The 22,040-nt window shown below is 57.4% G+C and overlaps 1 protein-coding gene across 1 annotated transcript in view; it reads right to left on the bottom strand.

The window, feature by feature from the left end:
- The window catches only part of LOC103529998 (hexokinase-2), a 28,274-nt gene extending 7,592 nt beyond the window's left edge, over nucleotides 1-20,682 (bottom strand). Inside the window, exons 1-12 of the mRNA XM_030464124.1 lie at nucleotides 20,492-20,682; nucleotides 13,310-13,472; nucleotides 6,598-6,746; nucleotides 5,761-5,880; nucleotides 4,333-4,428; nucleotides 4,114-4,213; nucleotides 3,526-3,709; nucleotides 2,797-2,952; nucleotides 2,427-2,660; nucleotides 1,847-2,151; nucleotides 1,214-1,362; nucleotides 401-520 (exon numbers count right to left, since the gene is read on the bottom strand). Of these exons, the coding sequence (XP_030319984.1) occupies nucleotides 401-520; nucleotides 1,214-1,362; nucleotides 1,847-2,151; nucleotides 2,427-2,660; nucleotides 2,797-2,952; nucleotides 3,526-3,709; nucleotides 4,114-4,213; nucleotides 4,333-4,428; nucleotides 5,761-5,880; nucleotides 6,598-6,746; nucleotides 13,310-13,472; nucleotides 20,492-20,554 (1,839 nt within the window). The 5' untranslated portion in view covers nucleotides 20,555-20,682. The remainder of the gene's footprint in view (nucleotides 1-400; nucleotides 521-1,213; nucleotides 1,363-1,846; nucleotides 2,152-2,426; nucleotides 2,661-2,796; nucleotides 2,953-3,525; nucleotides 3,710-4,113; nucleotides 4,214-4,332; nucleotides 4,429-5,760; nucleotides 5,881-6,597; nucleotides 6,747-13,309; nucleotides 13,473-20,491) is intronic.
- Nucleotides 20,683-22,040: the final 1,358 nt, after the last annotated feature.

The following is a 22,040-nucleotide window of genomic DNA, read 5'->3' as shown; positions in this document are numbered from 1 at the left end:
GGGCTGGAAGGGACTTCCAGAGATCCCCCAGTCCAACCCCTGCCCCAGCAGGATTCCCCAGGGCAGGCCACAGGAACACATCCAAGGGGGGTTGGAAAGGCTCCAGAGAAGGAGACTCCAGAACCTCTCTGGGCAGCCTGGGCCAGGGCTCCCTCAGCCTCACAGCCAAGAAGTTTCTCCCCATGTTGAGGTGGAACTTCCTATGTTCCAGCTCAGACTTTCCTTGTCCTGTTTCTGGGCATCACAGAAGCATCAGCAGCTCCTGCCTCCCCCTTCTCTGGGGTCTCCACCTGACCCACCCCATAGTCCTTGATGCTGGAATGGGAATTCCCAGCCTTCTTTGGCTCCTCAGCCAGCTCTGGGTACAAGACACGGGTGGTAGCAGGTGGGTTGGGGTTACCTCATCCAGGTTGGTCTGCTGGCAAGGGAAGGAGAAGGTGAATCCGAGTGGGAGCGATACCCCCTTCATTCCCATGTATTCCAGGAAGTCAGAAATGCAGTGGACAATGTGGTCAAAGAGCTGGGTGTGCAAAGCCAAAGAGAGAAGTTACCATCACAGCAAGATGCTCAGCTGGGTGCCTGCCTGCCTGACCCACTGGAGATGTTGATCCATTCCCAGGCCAGCAAGGGCTTGGAACAGACCATGATGCTGCTGAGCTGCACTGTGTGAGGTGAGGAAGCCCAAAAAAACACTTTCATCCTCTTCCCCACCAACAATAAGGGCTTATGCTTGTGATACCTCCACCTGCACCCAGAAGGGATGGAGGTGACCATCTTCCCCAGGGTGACACAGGAATCCCATCCCTCTGCAAGGGATCCCCATCTGCTAGAAACCCTCCTGTTGCAAGATGAACCTCTCTGAGGTCCAACAGGTCTCCCAGCAGAAGGGCACAGACAGTGCTCTCAGTCTGTTGCCCTCAGGACTGCTCAGCCTGGCTCGGTGCTACTGCTCCAGATCCCACTGACCTCTCTGCTGGCTTGCTCAGGACTGAGCTGAGCCTGTGCCTCAGGCCTCACCTTTCATTGACCCCTAATCCTGCTCATGCTGGGGGTCCTAATCAGGCACAGGTGGGCTTAACACGAGCTCATGCCCATTACCTGGTAATTAGTGGCACCTGGTTGCCTCATTTCACTACACTCCCTGCCACTTCCGCTGCCACCCCAGGGAAGATGTCCCTCCCAGCTTTCCACCTCTGGCTGCCACCATCCTCACCTCCTCTCCCGTTCCCTGCATGATATCCACAGGGATGGAGTAGATCTTGTTGTGCATCTCCACCCCACGCCTCATCCCGTTCCTCACGCGCACCAGCAGCACCCGGAAATTGGTACCTCCAAGGTCCAGGGCGAGGAAATCTCCTTTTTCTGAAAGCCAGGAGAGAATTGTTAGGAGAGAGATCCCACCCAGGGGGCCCTCCCAAACGTTCCCCTCTTCCTGGGAGAGGACCAGAAACCAAGATGTGGCTGGAACTGGGGAACAGTGCATGCAGGTAGGAAGGTGACGGAGAGGTTTGCTCCAGAGTTGGGGAAATCAGAGAGCTTCAAGCCAAGAGGCAGGAGCACACCCAAACCATCAACAGAACCTGGGAGCACAACCCAGGACAATGGTGGTGAGAGATGACAGTGACAGCCAAGCTTTGTGTTCAGTCAGGTGCAGAACATCCCGGAGGCTCGGCTGCTTTTCCCAGTATCATACTGGAGGTTGCAAAGCTTTGTGCCACTCCCACCACAAAGAGGCCACAGCAAGAAGGTCCCAGCCCTTCCCTAAGCACCGCAGATGTTGGGAGCAGTGATGGTGGCTCCTTGCCCTCCTCAGGACACAGGTGAGCTTCTCCACATGGTACCTCACCTGTCCCATCTGGAGTTGAGCACACGTAGGTGGGCAGCATTTTCACTGTGGCCTCTGCGTGTGTCTCCTTGCCCAGCCCCTTCTCCATCTCAATCCTCATCCTTTGCTTCACCTCCAGGAGCTGCTCGTGGCTCAGCTTCAGAGCCTCCAAAGTCTTCTGCCGTGCCTTGTGCTGGGCAGCCAGCCTGTAGGCCACTGCTGTCACCATGGCTGCCCCTTTGCCACTGCCATCCTCTGACCTGACGAAACGGATCTCGCAGTCCGGCAGCAGCTTCCTCACCGTCTTGTGGAGGCGCCGAGCGAAGCTGTGGAGGAGAAAAGAGGGACCTGAGCACCTCACCATGGGTGATGTGACCCTCTGGGGTTGTAAACAACCCGAGCTCCTTTGGGGATCCCAACAGAGGTGCCCAAGGGAATGTTTGGCAAGGAGCTGTGGAGGAGAAAAGAGGGACCTGAGCACCCAAGGTCAGAGGTGCCCAAGGGAATGTTTGGAGATGCTCTCCTTGTGCCGAGCTTTATCCCCCGCTGGCAGGGACAGATTTGTCCTCTCTGCCCCTCTCTCCCACCCTCAAGGACTCACTGTGGGTGCTTCTTGTAGACTGAGCCATCGACGCCCACGGTGGAGCGCAGCCTCTCCACCCCTTTGTTCTCCTTGATGCGGCGCAGGACGGCAGCCAGGGTGGCCCCGCAGAGGTTTGCTGAGCGGGTGGAAACGATCTGGCAGATGCGGTGTGTAGCCACGCAGTCCTCGTGAGAGGGCTCCAGGCCCAGCTTGCTGAGGATCTCGTGGGCTTTCTGCAGCCCTTCCTTCTCCCTGCACAGAGAAGAGCAAAGATGGATTCGTGCCTGGGCGACCTGAGCCCCAGAGCCCCGTGATGGGGACTCATTTCCCCCAGCACAGATGTCAAGAGATGGGCTGGGATCCCAGGAAACATCCAAATCTTACTTACTTCTCAATAGCAGAGACGTATCTGGTCTCAAAGTGTCCAGTAGTGAGCAGGTCTGGTGTGAGCTTTCCTTCAAACAAGAGCCCTTCCTTGGTCATCTTCACCAGGATGAGCCTGACCAGCTCCCCCATGTACATCCCGCTGATCATCTTCTCAAATCTGCCAACAGTGGAAGCACAAGATGCCTTTGTTCAGCTGGGTGTGGTCTCAGGTGGCCACAGGTTGACCTTAGAAATATCTGGCACTCTTCCAGGCCCAATACAATCTAGATAATCTCTTCCCACAGTAGTTTATCCTACCATTTAGAAAATAAAGCCACGTGGACATAACCATCATCCCGTAGGGGGAATTCGTGGTGACCTGGAAGGGGTCTGTTGGTGTGAGGAGACACCACATCCCCCCCCCCCCACATCCCACCAGTGGGGAATAGGAGATCTGTAGGACTTGGATGTGGACATTAGGTGGAGGTGTTTGCCTTGACCAGGGAAAGAAAGAGAAATCAACACGAAGTGAAAGCCTGGGGAGGGAAGGGGGAGCTGAGGGGTCGGGTCAGACCTACCAACCCCCGTTTGTGATACAGCCCCATTTGCATAGGTGCAGCTGGAACAGCAGAGGACAGGGTGACCCAGTTAACTAGGACGACCTCTTGGGCCTTACCCCCACCAGCACAACGAGAGGACAGACAATGCAGAGCAAACCCCGAGCCTGAGCCCAAGCCAAGAATCTGCTCACAATTGTTTGCCAGGGTTCAGCGAGCCCATGTCTATCTCGCGGTCGAACTCGGTCCGGATGTCGTTGAGGACCCCGTCGTCCCCAAAGGCCCCCCACTCCATGTTGATGCACATCCGACCTTCATCCCCTTCCACCAGGTCAATGTGCCTCATCTCCTCCATGTAACAGGCATTGGTACCAGTACCTGAACCAAGCAAGGAGACGTGGTGAGACAGGGCCCTGCCTTCAGTCCCCATCGTTAGAACAGCCAAATGCACCACAGGAAGCAAAGATAAAGCAACCCAAACATTTCTTTTTCCCCAAAGAATCCCGAAACCTTCAAGAGCGTGAAGGTGGTGAGACACTGGAATGGGTTGTCCAGGGAAGCTGTGGACACTCCTTCCCTGGAAGCATTCAAGGCCAAGCTGGATGGGGCTCTGAGCACCCTGGGCTTTGGGAGGGGTCCCTGCCCACACAGGGGACTTGGAACTGGATGAGCTTTAAGGTCCCTTCCAACTAGAACCATTCTGTGGTTCTGTGGTTCTGTGATAAGAACTCTGGAGATCATGACAAGATGGACCCCAACTCTCCCCGTTTGCTGCAGCTTACCAACAATGAGGCCAATTTCACAGTTGTGATCATCATAGCCACAGGTCATCATCGTCCCCACGGTGTCATTCACCACAGCCACGATGTCAATGTCAAAGTCCTGAGATGGTGGAGAGGAGAAAGACTGAGCCAACGTGGCCAAAACCAAACTGAAACATCTCTGGTGTCCCTTTCCCAGGGATCCGTGTACCTCCATCCCACCACCCCACCACCTCTTACCCCTCTTTTCTTGATGGATTTGCGCAGCAAGGACACCACATCTCTCCCCTCCACGCTGCTGACTTTGAACCCTTTTGTCCACGTCACGAGGATGCTCTAGGGAGAAACAACCAGAAGGAATGCTGGGAGGATGGACCCACGGGTGCAAGGCAAGGGCTGGAGGGACAGCCAGGTGGGTCCCTGCCCCTTATCAGCTCTCCAGCTGCACTATCAGCAGCCGTTTCCGCCTCTCCGGGCAGATCGGGTTTATGGCCCTGAAATAGCTCACGAGTGGCTCCGTGTTCCTCCTGGCAGGGGGGAGGAGGATGTGGTGGCCCTTGAGTGGGTTTTATGGAGCCCCGGAGCAAAGCCTGTTCTCAAGCCCCCCTGAGGCTGTGTCCCCGTCCAGCAGAGCCACCACAGCCCCCTGGCCAGAGGCTGCTGAGCCCTGGGAGAAGGGAAAGGACTCAGCTGCCTTTGTAACCTCCAACCCCGATGCCTTAGGGGAGCAAAAACCTTACAGACAGGGAAACTGAGGCACGGAGAGAAGCGACCCAGACAAGGTCAGTGGGGACAGACGCTTCCTCTCCACACTTCTTTATTTTAAGGTTTGTTTGGCTGTGGTTTTTTTCCTTTCCCAGCCCTGGCTGCTGCCCCGAGGAAAGCGTTAACATCTCCTTCCTCATTACTTCTGCTGAGCTGCTCAGGCACGAGCAGAGAGAGCGTGGGGAGGAGGAGGAGGAGGAGGAGGAGGACGTGCGGGGTGGCCAGCACACCATGGAGCCGTCCTCCTTTCCCATCCCGGGTGAGATAAGGGCAAAGAAAGCACCAATCCCCCCTGCCAGGAGCACGAGCTCGCCCGCAGTGGTGGGGGGCAGGAGAAGGGCCACGTGCCCAGCCCCAGCTCTGCCTCCCAGGGCCTCCCTATCCCAAGAGAGGTCAGAGACACCCAGCAGGGAGCTGGAGCAGCTGAGTGGAGCTGACAGACATCAATTCCTGACTGCCCAGAGGAGCAGCTGAGTGGAGCTGACAGCCATTGATTCCTGACTGCCCCCCCTCCCTCCCTGCACTGCCTGCGTGGTGGGGATGGGATGCTCCATGGGGGGATGTGATATTCCATGGGGGGGATGTGGTGTTCCATGGAGGGGATGTGATATTCCATGGGGGGATGTGATATTCCATGGGGGGGATGTGGCGTTCCATGGAGGGGATGTGATGCCCAGCACGTCTGTGGAGCTGCTCCTTCAGAGGGGAGGGAGCTGCTCACCGTGCAGAGCAGAACCATGGAGCAAGCACCAGGTGAAAATCCACCCCTGAGATCATCCATCAGCACTGAGACCTTACCCACCACCCAAACCCAATCAGCCTAATTAAAGTACAACCAGCTGTATGCAATGTCCTTGCCCCCTGCATCCCCCAGCCCTCCCCAGGAAGAGACACCCTCCTCACCTCATCCAGCTTGGTCTGGTAACAGGGGAAGGAGAAGGTGAACCCGAGGGGGAGTTTCTTGTCTTTGATTTTCAGCTTCTCCATGAAGTTGGACAAGCACTCAGCAATGTGGTCAAAGAGCTGAAAAAAAGAAATAGAAAAAAAAACCAAAAACCCAAGAGTTTAACCTGGAGCAGAGGAGGCTGAGGGGAGACCTTGTGGCTCTCTGCAACCCCCTGAGAGGAGGTTGGAGCCAGGGGGGGTCGGGCTCTGCTCCCAAGAAACAAGGGGTGGGACAAGAGGAACTTTTGGCACAACTCAAGTTGTGCCAGGGGAGGTTTAGGTTGGAGCTGGGGAAGAATTTCTCCCTGGAAAGGGTTGTCAGGGCCTGGCCCAGGCTGCCCAGGGCAGGGCTGGAGTCCCCATCATCCCTGGAGGGGTTTCAGAGCCCTGGGGATGTGGGGATGAGGGACATGGGGTGATGGGGAATGGGCAGTGCTGGGATGGGCTGGAGGAGCTCCCAGGGCTTTTCCAACCAAAACCATCCCATGGATGATCCCTCAGCCAGTTGCCCTGACCAAGACAATGCACCAGAGCCTGCTCAAGGGTCTGGTGATCTGTCACCCCCCATGACACCTCCATTTCCTCACCCATCATGGCTTTGGCATCAGGAATTAACAGCTCCAGGCAAAGGATCTACCCAGATCCTGCTGGGCAAGGCAGGGAGAGGGCTCTGACCCCCCCTCCACACCTCAGGACCAGAAGAACATCCCCACTATGGGTGGTTTCCCCCATGGAGAGGAGGGTCTGCAGCTGGGGGGCTGCCCAGGAGAGCTGGGAAGGAAGGGGGGAACCCACCTGCACCCCACTGCCTCGCATCAGCTCCTCAGGGATGGCGTAGATCTGATTCTCCATCTCCACCTTCTGCAGGCCATTGTCAGACACCTTCACCCTCAGCACACGGAAATTGGTGCCACCAAGGTCCAGTGCCAAGAAGTCCCCATCCTCTGCAGGAGCCCAGAGGAGAAAAACCATTAACTCACAGCCCTGGGGCAGTGAGGACATAGCCAGACACCTCACAGGTGAGGGCAAGGTGATATATAATATAATATAATATAATATATATCATATATCATAATATTTTTATTATTTTTCATAATTCATTAGTATGTTTTATACATTTTTCTGTGCTTGATCAGAACTGTGGCTGTACCTCCTGCCCCTCCTCTGCATCCCCAGCACCCTAAGGGGTCAAACCCAACATCTTTGGGGTGTCTTCTGATGCCCTTGGGTAGGGTGTGCAGAGGGGGTGGCTGAGCCAGGAGGACAAATCCCACCCCCTCCATCCAACCATCCAGGGGAGCAGAGCTCCAGCTCCATCAGGAAGAAGGAGAAGCTGTTCCTCACCCTCTTGGTGCAGGGTTAATCCCCCAGCCCAAGGCATTCAAACCCTGTTTGCCCACTCAGAGTCACAAATTCTGAGTGTTTGGGGTTGGAAGGGACCTGGAGCAGGGTTTTGAGTATCTCCAGAGAAGGAGCCTCCACAACCTCCCTGGGCAGCCTGGGCCAGTGTTTTCTCACCCTGACCACTGCTGGAATGCTGGAATTTGGGTGAACATTTGATAGATGGGGAAAAAAAAAAGCCCCACGTTGAGGCTGGGCTGCTGCAGCCCCTGCCCCAGGAATCCTGCAGACTCCTGGCACGTGGCAAAGTCAAGGAGAGAACCAGGGGGGGCAGAAAAAAACCCCCAACAAACAAAAAAGCTTTTGGGGACAACTCTGGGGAAGGATTTTTTCCCCTTTTTTAGGCACTTGTCCCTTGGGCTTGGCCAGGAGGAGCCCCAGGTCCCGCTGCCCCCCAAGACCCCAGCCCAGGCAGTTCCCATCTCCCGTTGGTTCAGGCCCCAAGGCTTTTCCCTGAATTTCCCCCTGAATTGGGGAAAAGCGCCAGGCTGGCTGTTTTCAGTCCCCAACGTGGGGAGAGGGCTGGGGGAAAGGCTCTCTCAGCACTGTTGGGTTTCTGAATGCAGTGAATGTGCTGTGCTGGCTCCCCCGGGCAGATTACGGCTCCCGGGGGCCGCATTGTGCCCAGCGGTGCTCACACAAAGGGGCCACAGTTGAAACAAAAAAAAAAAAGTGGGGTTTATTAGTATTCAAATGACACCAGGCCAGCCAGCATCTCCAGTGACTCCAGCTGAAAAGGCAGCTCCCCAGCCAAGCCTGCCGGGCATCCCTCTGTCCTGGAGTCTTTCCTGGGCATCACCCTCCCAGGGCTCGGGGATAGGGATGGAGAGAGGCTTTGTAGAGCTGAAAAAGGGCATTAAAAACCATCCTCCTGCTCCCAGGGAATGAGATGAAGGAATAAGAAGGGCTCAGAGGTCTTGAGGAAGCTTCAACAGCCTTGCTGCTCAGGATGGAGAACAGGGGGGACACGGGGCAAGGGGGGAACTGTGTCACCCCAAAGGGTCAGAGCATCACCCCAGGGATGACACCTGGAGTACTGTGTCCAGTTCTGGGGTCCCCAACAGCAGAAGGACATGGAGCTCCTGGAGGGAGTCCAGAGGAGGACAAAAAAATGATGTAAGGGCTGGAACCAGGCTGAGAGTTGGGGGTTTTCAGCCTGAAGAAGAGAAGGCTGCAACGGGGAGACCTTGGAGCACCTTCCAGTGCCTGAAGGGGCTCCAGGAAAGCTGGGGAGGGACTTGGGACAAGGGCCTGGAGGGATGGGATGAGCGGGAAGGGTTTGAACTGGCAGGGGGGAGATTGAGATTGGACATGAGGGAGAAATTCTTTGGTGCTGAGCCCCTGGTTGCCCAGGTTGCCCCCAGAAGCTGTGGCTGCCCCATCCCTGGCAGTTGAGGGTTGGATGGGGCTTGGAGCACCCCAATGCTCTGCACCTCGTCCTTCCTCAGACAGCCCCTTGGCACCACTCTGAGTGAGGAGCAGAGCCAAGAGCCACCCCTGGTCAGTGCTGGAGAGCAGCAGAGGAGCTGCCCAAGCCCTGGAGCAGATCAGATCCTGGATATTAATTTCTCCTCCTCACCACACTCCCGCTTTGACCCTTTGCAGGGCTGAGGTTTAAACCAGTTTGACAGCTGCCTTTGCAGTCTCTCTGCCAGCCACAGGCATGCCTTGGCCACGGGCCCCTTCCATGGGTGCTGAAAATGCACCAGGAAAACCCCCAGCAAAGCTCCTGGCTCTCCAAATGTTTGCAGTCACCCCACCCAGGGGATGACACCTTGGCAGAGCTGGGCTGGGGACCTGCTGGCTTTGTGCTTTGTCCCAAACAGGGGCCAGGCCATGCTCCTGCTTCCCCTCCAGGGGCACAGATGCTGTTCTGCTTGCTAGCAGAGCATGGAAAATCCCTCAAGGGGCTGATAAAGATGCCAGGGCTGGGGATGCTGCAGCCAGGAGGGTCACAGGTTGCTCAGATCCTCGGAGATAACACAGGGAACACAGCAGGAACAGACATCTCCCACCTCCCTCTCCCCCTGCCCCAAAAAGGCCAAGGAGCAGGGGACAGGGCTGTCCTCCTTATCTGGGATTTTGGCTGCACTAGCCCTGCAAGGCTTTGCCACCCACCCACCCTAACCAGAACCAGAACCCCCCCAGCAGCCTCCAGGAGAGGTACCAAGGGTTGGAGAGGCAGCTGCTGAGGCTGAGGGGTGGATTCAAGGCTTTGCAGGAGGAAAAAGGCAAAAGGAAAAAAGGCAAAAGGACAAAAAGCAGCAGAACTCTCCCTTGGCACATGCTGAAGCAATCTGAGCAGGGGATGGGCTGCACCATCTGGTACCAGGTCTGGGTCCTGCCTTTGATTAGGGCCCTGGCTGGGTGATAAGGTTGGAGCCCCAATGCTGAGCTCACAAACCAAACAGCCAGAGCAAACACCCAGCTCTGATTCCCAAGGTTGGTTTGATCTCAAGCAAACCACCTCGGGGTGCCTGCTGGGTGCTGGTACACAATGCCTGGAGGAAGGCATGGGGCATGGGGCCAAGCAGGTGAGGAGCTCTGGTGTCCCCAAACACAGCCCTGGCCAGGCTGGGGACAACTGCCTGAACCCAGCAGAGAATCATACAGACTGGGCTGGGTTGGAGGGGCCTTAAAGGTTGGAAGGACCTTGGGCAGGGACCCCTCCCCCAGCCCAGGGTGCTCCAAGCCCCATCCAACCTTCAGCACTGCCAGGGATGGGGCAGCCACAGCTCCCCTGGGCAATGGGGTTTCAGGGTCTCCCCACCCTCACAGCAAAGAATTTCCCCTTAAGATCTAACACCCAACATCTTGGAGGTGGGGCCCTCCAGGCTTCCACCTCAGACTTCAAGGTTTCCATCCCATTTTGTAGGAGTCCTCCATTCAACCAGCATCAGAATAATAATAACAACAGAAGAGGAAAGCTGGAGCAGGTCCAGGCTCTTCCCCCAGTGGATCCCACTCCACCCCCACCTGCAGGTGCCCTTGCCAGCCTTTCCTTGCCTCTTTCCACCAAGCTGAGAGGATTCAAGCAGCTTTAGGGAGTAGAAAAACCCCGGAGCTCACATCAGCATCTCCACTGAATTAGTGCTGGAGAGCAGCACAGGGGCTTAGGCTGGATTGGGCATGAAACGGTGGCTTCAGCTCCAGGATTAACCTGGTGCTTTGGTTCAGACAGAATTGGCTCCTGCAAAGAGCAATTCCCAGAGCCAGAGGGGTCCTGCAGCCTCCCCCAGGGCTGCTCCTTGCTGGGCTGGGCAGTAAATGGTTGGGTGAGGGGCTCTGCCCATGGAAACAGCATTTTCCTTGAAGCCTTTCAAGGCCGTAGCCTTGGAATCATTAAGGTTGGAAAAGACCCCTAAGAGCATCAAGTCCAACCTTCAAGCCAACACCAGCCAACTAAACCATATCCTCAGGTGCTACAGGCACAGATTTATTGAAGCCCTCCAGGATGGTGACTTCACTCAGGCCCTCGTGAGCTTGGCCCAAGTTTCCTTGCCCAAGCAGCTGGAAACGGAGCCCACTGGCCAGGGAAAAGAACCATCCTTTGGGTTTCCAGGGATCTGACCACCAAGATCCTGCTGCATCCTCCTGAAAAGCCCAGGCCATGGTTATCAGCTGCTGGGGCTTATCAGAGGATGTACCTAAAGATCTCTGTGTCAACATCAGGAGGGAACAGGATAATGCTGGCAAAGAAAGGAAAGGTGCAAGGAGAAAGGTGGATTTGCACGGAGCAAGCAGAGCCCTGGTGTGGAGTCACTGCAGCCCCAGGTTAAAAAACCCAAAAAAGCTCCTCTGGGATCCATCCCCCCCACCCCAGGATGCACAATGGGAGTTTGGGTGGGTGCTGGGGCTCAGCAAAGAGAGGAAAGTGGCTTCAGAATCCCCCCTCTCATCCCATTGCACTGGGGAGGTGGGGAGGTGAGGAGCTGGGTCTGGGCTTTGACCTCAACCTGCAGATGTGACCTTGTGTGTCCATAAACACTTCTTAGACAGGGAATAATCCCAAAACAGAGAGAGCCTGGGCTGGAGCAAGGAGAGAGGGGGTAAGGAGGGGTTGAAAAGGGGTTGGGAAGGGCAGGGATGCTCTGGAGGAGGAAGGTGTGGAGCCCTGCAGAGCTGCTCTCAGGCAGGAGGCAGCTGCAGGTGGGAGCAGGACATGGAGCTTGGCCAACTCTGGACTTTGCCCAAAAGCTTCATAAAAAGCAGAATAAAAAAGGATCCCCCCTGGGATGTTGGGCTCTTCCCCTGCCTCAGTCACACCATCCCTTTGGAAGTGTTGTGCTGGGGGGTTGTGGAGTCTGGAGACTTTGAGAACCCAGCAGGATGTGTCCCTGTGTCCCTGTGTCCCTCTGGAGGTGACCCTGCCCTGGCAGGGGGTTGGACTCAATGATCCCAAGGTGCCTTCCAACCCCTGACTTTCTGTGGCTCTGTGTGCCACCTCCCAGCCCAGCAGCAGAGGCCCTGCTGCCCCTCACTCACAATCCCAGCTTTTCCCTCCCCAGGACTTGCTCAGACCCCTCCTGCTCTGCAGGTTCTGGTCAGCTGCAGCCCCGTGACTGTCCCCGTGTCCCTCCTGCGTCACATTTTCCATGCTGCTGTGCCCCTTCTCCTCTGCTCCTGGGGAGCAGTGCCAGCTGGGACATTGGAGAAGCTGCAAACTGGGAGGCTCTGGGGCAGGAAGCCAAAGCTGACTCTTGGAAGGGCAAGGAGAGGGATTGCACCTTCTCCCCATCGCAGCTCCTGGTGCTGGAGCTCAGACTCCAGCAGCACCCAGCACCTTGCCCTGCACCCGTTCCCATGCCCAGGGGCAATGTTCTGCCCAGCCCTGTAATTAAAAATCGGCTCAAATATTTCAATAGATTGAAATCTCCCCCCCGGGGCAGGCAGCCAGCCCCAGCTTTAGGGTGTCCGTGCAGCTGGGGGGGGACAAGCACGTGGCATAGGGCAGGGATGTGGCCATACAAAGGGGGATTCTGAGAGAGGTGGGGACTTTCTGCCAGGGTCTGTCACACCCTGGATGTGGGGATGTGGGGATCCACACCCCTGGATAAGGGGTGATGGTTTGAAATTCATCGAGGGAAAGTTCAGGTTGGACATTGGGGAAGAATCCTTCAGGGTGGGGGTGGTGGCCCCAGGTGCCCAGCAAGGTGGGAGATTCTCCATCCATGGAAACCCCCAAGGTGAGGTTGGGTGGGACTCAGAGCAGCCTGGGCAGGTGGGAGGTGTCCCTGCCCATGGCAGATCCAACCCAACCCATCCCATGATTTCCCCCTGGGATGCTGGAGGAGGCCGTGGAGGTGGGGGGAGCAGGCAGAAAGGCTGCATTGTGAGGAAGCAGTCCCAGAGCCCCCTGTCCTCCCGTGGCCCTGGTGGCATTCAGAGCAGCTGGCACCACCTCCCGCCTCCCAGCTCATGACATCCGATGAGCAGGACCCGTGACTGTCCCTGTCCTGCCAGGAGGGACACGCCAAGGCCACTTCCCACCCTCCCTCACACCAGTGGGAACTGGGAGCTTCCCCCAGTCCCAGCAGAGGGTGGGAAAGGAGACCTGGCCCCATGCAAAGCCTTGCTCAGCAGAAGCAGGATGAGGAGGGGAGGAGAGGGGTCCCTGGGTGCCCTCCCTGGTTTGGCAGCACCCTGAGGGTGGATCTTGACCCTGAGGGTGCTGAGCCCCTGGGTGCCCAGGCTGCCCCCAGGAGCTGTGGCTGCCCCATCCCTGGAGGTGTTGAAGGTTGGATAGGGCTGGGAGGACCCTGGGCTGGGTGAGGGGTCCCTGATTATGGCAGGGGTGGCACTGGGGGAGCTTTAAGGTCCCTCCAACCCAAACCACTCTGGGATTCTATGACTATGTGCTGGAACAGAGGGCTGGAGCCATCCATAGAATCCCAGACACCTCCCATCAGCCCAGGTTTCTCCAAGCCCCATCCAGCTGGCCTGGAACACTCCCATGGATGGGTCATCCACAGTTTCCCTGAACAACCTGTTCAGTGCCTCCCCACCCTCACAGAGAGGAATTCCCACCTCCCCTCTAACCTAAATCTCCTCTCTTCCAGTCTCAGCACCTCCAGAGACCACAGCCCCCTCTCCCAGCTCTCAGTACCTGTCCCATCCGGGGTGGATCTCACAAAGGTGGGCAGCATCTTCACCACGGCCGTGGGGTTGGTGTTAGCTCCCAGCCCCTTCTCCATCTCCTTCTCAAAACGTTGGGACACCTCCTGGAGGGTCTCCTCGGAGAGCCGCATGTGGTAGAGGTACTTGTCAATCTGAAAGGTGGGACAAAGCCAAAAAGTCAGCTGGAGGGGCTGGGGACAAGCCCTGTGACACCCTCAGGACAGCGTTCAGCCCCCCCCTTGCTGAGCAGGGAATGTGGTGACCCCAGGAGCATCTCCTCCCCTGATCCCGGCACCCAAACAAGTTGCGACACAAACAGGGCCCAAACTCAGGAACCTTCCCTGCCCGGGGTGAGTCAGGAGGTCAGCAGGGCAGGAGGTTTTCCAGCTGTGGAGCCCTTCCTACCCCACAGCCCTTGACCTTGACCCTCAGGGCCTCCTCCTACGTGAAGGATGCTCAGCAGCAATCGCTGCCCAGTCACTCACTGCCTGCTGAGATCACCCCTGCAAAGGGTTCTGGTGCCAAGAACCACTCAACCCCCTTGGACAAACAGCTCTGGTGTGACACAAGCAGCTGCTGTGGCTGCAAAGAGAAGGAATCCATCTCCCTGCTCCCGGGAAGCATTTCCAGCCTCACGCCGAGGCCACCGAGGTGCCCGGCTCCTTCTATAAATGGCATCAAAAACTCCTTGGCCTCTCCAGGAAAGGCATGGAAAAACTCCTCCTCAACCCATGTGGATGTCTTCAGAGCCGGGGAAAGGAAAGGGAGAAGTGACCAGCCTGCCAGCTCCCCAACCAGGCCCTGTTTCAATTAACTTCACTTAAAATTAATTAAAGGGCAAAGCTTGCAAGCCCTGCGAAGTCAAGAGGAAAAGCTCCACCCAGGGAGCTCACCTGTCTGCAGGCACGTAACGTGGGGCATCAGAAACCCAGCACAGATCTTCTGTTACAGGGCTGGGCTCTAGGAAATGGGCATTTTGTGACCTGCCCTGGTATCACCTCCACTTGGACCCCGGGCTGGACACAGCAGCTCTGAGCTACTGGGGTCTGGGATGCTCCAGAGGATCCTTTTCCCCTCTTGGCTTCTACATTTCCATCTCTGCTGGGATTTTGGTTTCTCACCACTCCCTAATGCAATTTCCTAGCAAAAACCAATAGCCTAAGATGCAAATGCAAGGTTGGGTTGCACCACTCCAACCCTTCCAGACTTCTAGGAGAAGAAGACCTGACTAGGGCTGTGAGTGGAAGGTAGCTGAAAAATAAGCTGCAAATTCAACTATAACTAAGATCTCATCATGCAGGAGCTGAGTGCCTTGGAAGCTGGAATGCACAAGCAGCTTTCACTCTTTGTTCCTGCTCAGGACACACAGGGTGGTGAAGATGCTGGTGGGTTCACCAGTCCCCAGAATCCCAGCCTGGGGAAACACCAGGGAGGATTCCCCTCCCTTCCCCAGGACAGGCCCTGCTCAGCACATTCCCCACGTCCTCCAGGCTCCACCACAATCAGCAGTGTGGGAAACAGGGTCACCTTCTTCTTATCTCCAAAGCCTTTTAAAACCTGGATCATCTTCTCCCCCCAGCACAGATCCCACTTGGCAGCACAGGGCAGCTCAGGCTGTCCTGCAGAGAGGTCCCAGCATCTCAGCCCCTCCATGGGCACCTTCATGCCCAAGGCTTCAACAATTGCCCCCAAACACACCTCAAACCATAGAAAAAAAAAAAAAAAAAAAAAAAAAAAAAGATATGGGGGAATTCCACCTGCAGCCACAAGGCACAAGGACATCTTTCAAGCCAAACAACCTCGCGTGTTGAAGTTTTGGTTTTAGTTTTGGTTTTTTAGATTTTCCAACTCCAAAGAAATCAATAAAGTCCCTGGGTTAGGATCCAGAACGGGGCAATTCCATTTCTGGAAAGCTTCAGTTATAAATCCTGATGTTTCCCTGAGGAAATCCAAACTGAGCAGAGGAGGAGCAGCTTGGAGCTGGGAGGCGCAGGGTGAGCTCCCAGCCCAGGACCTGGCACACAGGGCAGGACATTGTGGTGAAGAACACCAGAGCTCACCAGAGCTCACCAGAGCTCACCAGAGCTGCTGGGACTGTAACAACTTCCATGCCAGGTTTTTGGTTTTTGAACTGAAGCCATTTCAGTGCCCAGGTCCCAGCTCAGGGCTGGCCCCAGAGGCTCAGTTCATTTCTACCCCAGATGCTGGGGAAGTGCCCAGCACTGCTCTGCCCAGGCCCCATTGGGCAAGACCCATCTGCCCCAAGGCTGAAGAAACCTCAGCTTGCCCAATGCTTTGCTGTCAGCTGGAACTGAGCAGTGCTGAGCTGAGCTTCAAGGACCCCAAAGCCAGGTTTGCCTTTGCAATTCTGGCAACAACCCCCAGCACCAGGACCACAGCAGGGGCATGGGGCTTTGTCTGAAGCCTTCTCTTGATCCTCCCAGCAGGGACAGACCCTGAGGGTTATAGAATCATGGAATTATTCCCTTTAGAGGGACCTCAAAGCTCCTCCAGTGCCACCCCTGCCATGGGCAGGGACACCTCCCACAGCCCAGGGTGCTCCAAGCCCCATCCAACCTTCAACACCTCCAGGGATGGGGCAGCCACAGCTTCTGGGGGCAACCAGGGGCTCAGCACCCTCACCCCAAACAATTTCTTCCTAGGATTTCATCTAAATCTCCAGTTTTTCAGTTCAAACCCCTCCCCCTCATCCCATCCCTCCAGGCCCTTGTCCCAAGTCCCTCCCCAGCTTTCCTGGAGCCCCTTCAGGCACTGGAAGGTGCTCTAAGGTCTCCCCATGGGATCCTTCTCTTCTCCAGACTGAACACCCCCAACCCTCTCCCCCTGGCTCCAGAGCTGCTCCAGCCCTCCCAGCAGCTCCAGAGCCTCCTCTGGACTGGCTCCAGCAGCTCCGTGTCCTCCTGGGGACCCCAGAACTGGACCCAGCTTTACCCCGGGGGGGGTCTCCCCTTCAGAGCCCCCTCCTCCCCGTGGTGCCAGGGCCCCGTGTCCCGTGGTTTTGGGGACAGGGACAGGGTTGTTCTCAGGGGTGGAAATGTCAGCACGAGGGCGGCTTCCGGCGCCGTTTCCTGCCGGGGATGGGGAAGGGCAGGACCCGGGGTGGTTTATTCTGCACCACATCTTTTGAGGTGTGCTCCGAGCCAAACGCCAACAACCAGGCTGGGAGCTGATGTTTCCAGTTCCCCCAGTATCTCCCCACTGGTGTTTTCAGCTGGGCCTGGAACGTTTTTGGGGGGGAAAAAATGTAACCCTGGGGTGAGGTTCGCTGCTTTCTGGGCTGGATTCTTTTTCTTTTTGGCAACAAAGTCAAATATTTGTTGTGCAGGAGGACAACGGAGCGGGTGGTGTGTGCACTCCCTCCTCCCTCCAGGGTAATCTGTCCCTGAAATGATTTTTTTCTTTAAGTCACTTCCCTCCCTATCCCCGTTTTTAAGCTAAACTGTGCTGTTTCTTTAAAAAACAACAATTAATATTTTCAGCACCCTGACTCTCTCCCTGCTTCTCTCAGGGAAGCCCCCAGCGAGCAGCACCCATGCCCCCACCCCACCTGGGCCTGCAGCAAGGACACGATCAGACGGGGGGAAACTGAGGCAGGGGGAGTGGCAGCAGGGTCACAGGGGGCACCAGGGAGAGCATCCAGGATGGGAGATGTTTGATTTCCCAGCCTGGGACCGTCACCTTCCTATTACCCCATCGGGGCTGTGCCACCTCCTCCCACCCGACGCTCGCTGTCCCCGTGTCCCCGTTACCCAGCCCGGGCTGACTCCACACGGGGGAACTGGTTCGGCCCCTTCCCCAACCTCCCCACCTGGGGTGACACAGGGCTGCACCCACCCTCCTGCTCCGGCCCTGACCCCGCCAGCACCCACGTCCTCGGCTCCACCGAGGGCCCCCACGTGTCCTCCCGCCGCGGCCAAGCCTCTGATGACACAGGCCCGGAGTCAGCCCCAACCCCGGTGACTCAGAGGCTTTCCTGCTCAGCCGGTTCCTCCCGGGATGGGACGGCAGCTGAACCCCACGGCACAGGGCACACGGAGGAGAAATCGGCGCTGCCGAGCGCCGGCGGTGGCCGGGGACCTGTCCTTGGGTGACCCCGCTGCCCCCCGGCCCCACGAAAACCCCGTTCCCACCGGGGAAACTTTCTGCTGGCCAGCTGGGGACTCGGGGACATCAAAGCTGCCCCCAGTCCCGTCCAGCCCGGCCCGGGGACACCTCCCTGCCCGTGCACCCTTTCACTACCGCTGAAAATCCTGAAAGCTCTCGGGGCTCAGAGCAGGCAGCACCCCAGGAGGATGTGGGACAGCAAAGTTCCACTTGGCACCACAACCCCCCCTCGGGTGTTGGGAGCATCCCACCACAGTTGGGGAAACTGAGGCAGGGCTCTGCCCTAAGCTCCACGGGACAAGAAGGATGGGAAGGAGCATCCTGACCCCCACTTCAGGGGGTTGGGGGGCTGGGTTGTTCAGTTGGTTTCCAGGAATCCAGCATCAGGATTCCCACCCAGAGAGGGAAACAGCCAGGAGGTAAAACTGAACTGCCCCCAAAGGAAAAATAAAAATAAAAAATAAAATAAAACTACAACAACGAAGGAAAACCTGTCCCTAGCCTGGGAACAGCCCCAAACCCAAGAGAATTAAGTCCATGGCCACTTTTTCCTTCTTCAGCAGGAGTGATGGGGAGGCTCATCCAACCTTCAAGCCAGGGATGTGGAAGGATGCTGCTGAGGTTCATTAAAGTTTGCACAACCCCTTGGAGGGGGGGAGATAAGTTCATCCCACAACCCCCTGCCAAGCAGGAGGAGGAATCTGGGGATGTAGGTGACATCCCCCAGGGTGGGCAGCAGGGTGAAGCTGTGAGAAAAGTCCCATTTGGGGCTGTTTTCAAGGCCCTGAGGTGGACACAAAGCACGAGGTGATGGGAAGGCGATTTCTTCCTACAGCCAAGTCCCTTTTCTGTGTGTTCTGAAGCCAAGAAGATGCACAACTCAAAGACACCGGGATGCACCCCAGACTTCTCCCAAACAGTCTCCAGTTCCAGGTAAAAACCTTTTGGGTTGGGTGTAAAAAAAAAAACCAAACCACAAAGCTTTCCAAGAATTCCAGCCTCCCTGGGGACTGCCCTCCTGGGTCATGAGATGATTTCTACACCAGGGATAATTCTGGCATCCATGGTGGAATCATCCAGCTGCTCCTGCAAGCACAGCCTGGCTCCAGCTTCTCCTCACCCACCTCGAGGATTGACCAGGTTAAAAATAACCCCCAAAAAATCCAGTTGTGGAGGCCAGGGAGGGCAAAGCCATCTCAGACCTCTCTCACACACCCCCTGACACCTCTTGGGGACTTTTTTTCTTTTTTTTCCCCACTTCCCTTCACGTATCTCAGAACCCAATTCTTTTTTTTTTTTTTTTTTTTTTTTTTTTCGGGGGGGGAGCAAAACCAAAGGAAGGAAGTTCCTGAGGTTTGGCACAGGGACACACACACACACACAGACGCTTTTCCTGGGGAACTGAAGCCCATCACCAACCCAACCCTTCCCTCTCTCCATTATTCCCAGATCCCGATAAGGAGCAGGCACCCGGCAGGCTCAGCCGCTGCCCTATTTCTGCCGCCGGGTTACACAACCCCTTCCCGAGGATTTGGCTGTTGCACAACCCCGGGGACACTGCCGGTCCCTCCCTCCTTCCCCATCGCTTTGCGCCGAGAAGTTTTTTTTGGGGCTTTTTTTTTTTTTTACTTTCTTCGAGTTTTGTTTCTTTTCCTTTACTTTTTTTTTTATCTCCTCTCTCCTCTCACTTCCTACTTCACTCCAGCCAAGGGCCAACGTGGCAAGTTGGGTCCCTCCACCAGCAGCACCTATTTTTATTTTTTTTTTTTAATAATTCATTTGATATTTTCCTTTTTAATTTTTTTTTTAAGGGCACAGTGGCAAATCCTGACACCCCGTCCCCATCCTGGAAACCCGGTAGTAAGAACCGCTGCCCGATGGAGCCAAAACCAAACCCTCACTGCCAGCTCCTCGGGAGAGCCCAAACCTCCCCTCACAGCTTCCCCCCGGCCAGGAGTTTTTTTTCCAGGAATCATTTCTTTCCCGCTGGTTCCCGGCCCAGCCGCTCTCCTGCCCAAACAAAGCCCCGGCTGCTTCCCCCCCTCCCAACCCAACTCCTTAAAAAGCAGAAACTCCCGTTCCTACAGCGCCGGAACTCCGGAATTCCCGCTGACGAACCCTCCCAACGGGACACTTCGGGTCCCACTTGCGGTCCAGAACCCGGCTCCGGAGCGAATTCGGAGCAGGGACACACACGAGGTGGTTCCCGTCGCAGCCAACAGAGGGGGGGACACACTCAGAGGGGGGAGGACACACAGCGTGGGGACCCCGAGGGGCCGCGTTGCACCCCAGCTCGGTGCTGCCCCTCGCACTCCGAACGCTCCCCCGGCCCCACATGCTGAAGGTCCCGGGGGATGCTGCGAGCCCGCGGATGCTCCGCGCCGGCGGCACGTGCTGCGAGGGGCGATCCCGGAGGAGGGGGGGGGTCCCGGCTCCCTGTGGCGGTGGTCGGGCAGGGGAGGGCAGGGGGCACCGCACACACTTCTTCCTCCTCCTGCTCCGCGCTGCGGCCGCGGGGGGCGCACAGCCACGCGGGTCCCTGCGCGGCACGTAACGCACGGCGGCCCCGGCGGGGACCGCGGAGCGACAGCAGCGCCTCCGCCTGCCCCTGCTTCCCCTTCCCTCCTCCTGGGGGGTTTCTTGTGGCTCCTTTGCCCTCTTTTCCCCCTAATTTTTTTCTCCCCTTTAAGCTTTCCCACCCCCCCTTTTTTTTTCTTTTTCCTTTCCTGTTTTTTTTTTTTACTTTTTTCTCTTACTTTTTTTAAACTTCTTCGCTTCCCCCACGTTTCTTTTTTCCTTTCCTTTCTTTTTTTTACTTTTTTTCTCTCTTCCTTCCCTCTGAACTTTTTCTCTTTCCACCCTTCCTTGTCCCCGTCTCCTTTTCCCCCTTTATTCCTTCCCTTTTCCCTCCTTCCTTTTCCCCCCCTCTTTCCACCTTTCCCCCCTTTTCCTCCTCTTCTCCCCTTTCCACTTTTTTCCCCCTTTCTCCCCTTCACCTTCCCTCCCCCCCTCTCTCCCTTCGTGGCTCCGCGTGTCCCCCCCTCACCTTCTGTGTCTGATCATGGTTCAGCTCAGTGAAGAAGTACGCGAGGAGGTGGGATGCGATCATCCTGCTGCCGGCCTGGGGGTGCGGAGGGGCGCGGAGGGGCGCGGAGGGGTGCGGAGCGGTGCGGAGCGGTGCGGGACAGACCCCCCCCAGCAGCGCGCGGCGCGGTGCTGGCCCCGGCCCCACTGGGGCTCATTGAGGAGTTTCCCCCCGGCCCACGAGTGACGCGGCCCCCACGGCCGCTCCTGATTGGCTGAGGGGCGAGGGTGTGTGACCGGCGCGAGGGGGGCGGGAGGGGGTGAATGGGGAAAGGAAGGAGGGGGGAGGGGGGGGAGGAGACGGGGCGGGGGGGGGACTGGAGGTGACACATTGGGGGGGACTGGGAACACTTGGGGGGACTGGGGGGGACACACTGGGGGGAACTGGGGGGGTCACTGGGGGGACACACTGGGGGGGACACTGGGGGGACTTGTGGGGGTCACTGGGGGGGTCACTGGGGGGACACCCTGGGGGGGGCTGGGGGGGTCATTGGGGGAACACGCGGATACACACTGGGGAGACTGGGGTGGGTCATTGGGGAACTGGGGGACACCCTGGAGGGACACAGTGGGGGAAACTGAGGGGGGGTCACTGAGGGGACACACTGGGGGGGATTGGGGGACACACTGTGGGGGTCACTGAGGGGTCAGTGGGAGGACTGGGGGGGACACACTGGGGGGATTGGGGAGGTCATTAGGGGGGCTGGGGGAGACACACTGGGGGGGTCACTGGGGGGACTTGGAACACTTGGGGGCCACACTGGAGGGATACACTGGGGGGTTCGCTGGAGGTAATGGGTGAACTGGGAGAGACCGACTGGGGAGGGACTGGAGGGGCTGTGGGTGCACTGGGGGCTGCGAGATAGGAGGGAATGGGCGGGACTGGGGACATTTGGGGGGGCTGGGGGATACACACTGGGGGGGACTGGAGGGGCACTGGGGGTTGTGACACTGGGGGTAATGGGGAGACTGGGGGTGAGACATTTGGGGACTGAGGGGACAAACTGAGGGGTAATGGGGAGACTGGAGGGGACTGGGGACATTCGGGGGACTGGGGGGCTGAGGGTTCACTGGAGGGGGGGAGATTGGGGGACCGGTGGGTACTGGGGAGTAGCGGGGAGACTGGAGAGGAGTGGGGCAAACTGGAAGGTAGTGGGGGGGCTGTGGGTCACTGGGGTGGGACATTGGGGGATACTGGGTGGACTGGGGGGACTGAAGAGACATTGGGGGGTGTGCTGGGCAGTAGTGGGGGGATTAAGGGCATGGGATGTGAGGGAGGGCACTGGTTTGAACTGGGAGAGTGAGACATTGGGGAGTACTATGGGAAATTGGGGTGAACTGGGGGGCTGTGGGGGCACTGGGGAGTACTGGGGTGAACGGGTGGGGACTGGAGGGGATGGGGAAGGGGGGGACAATGTGGGGTCCTGGGTGGTTACTGGGTGTGAACTGGGGGGGTACTGGAGTGAACTGGGGGGGTGGGTGGTACGTGGGTGAACGGGGGGTGAAGAGGC

The sequence above is a fragment of the Calypte anna genome, chromosome 22 (assembly GCF_003957555.1).
Source record: "Calypte anna isolate BGI_N300 chromosome 22, bCalAnn1_v1.p, whole genome shotgun sequence".
Taxonomy (NCBI): domain Eukaryota; kingdom Metazoa; phylum Chordata; class Aves; order Apodiformes; family Trochilidae; genus Calypte; species Calypte anna.
This window is presented reverse-complemented; position numbering and strand designations above follow the sequence as displayed.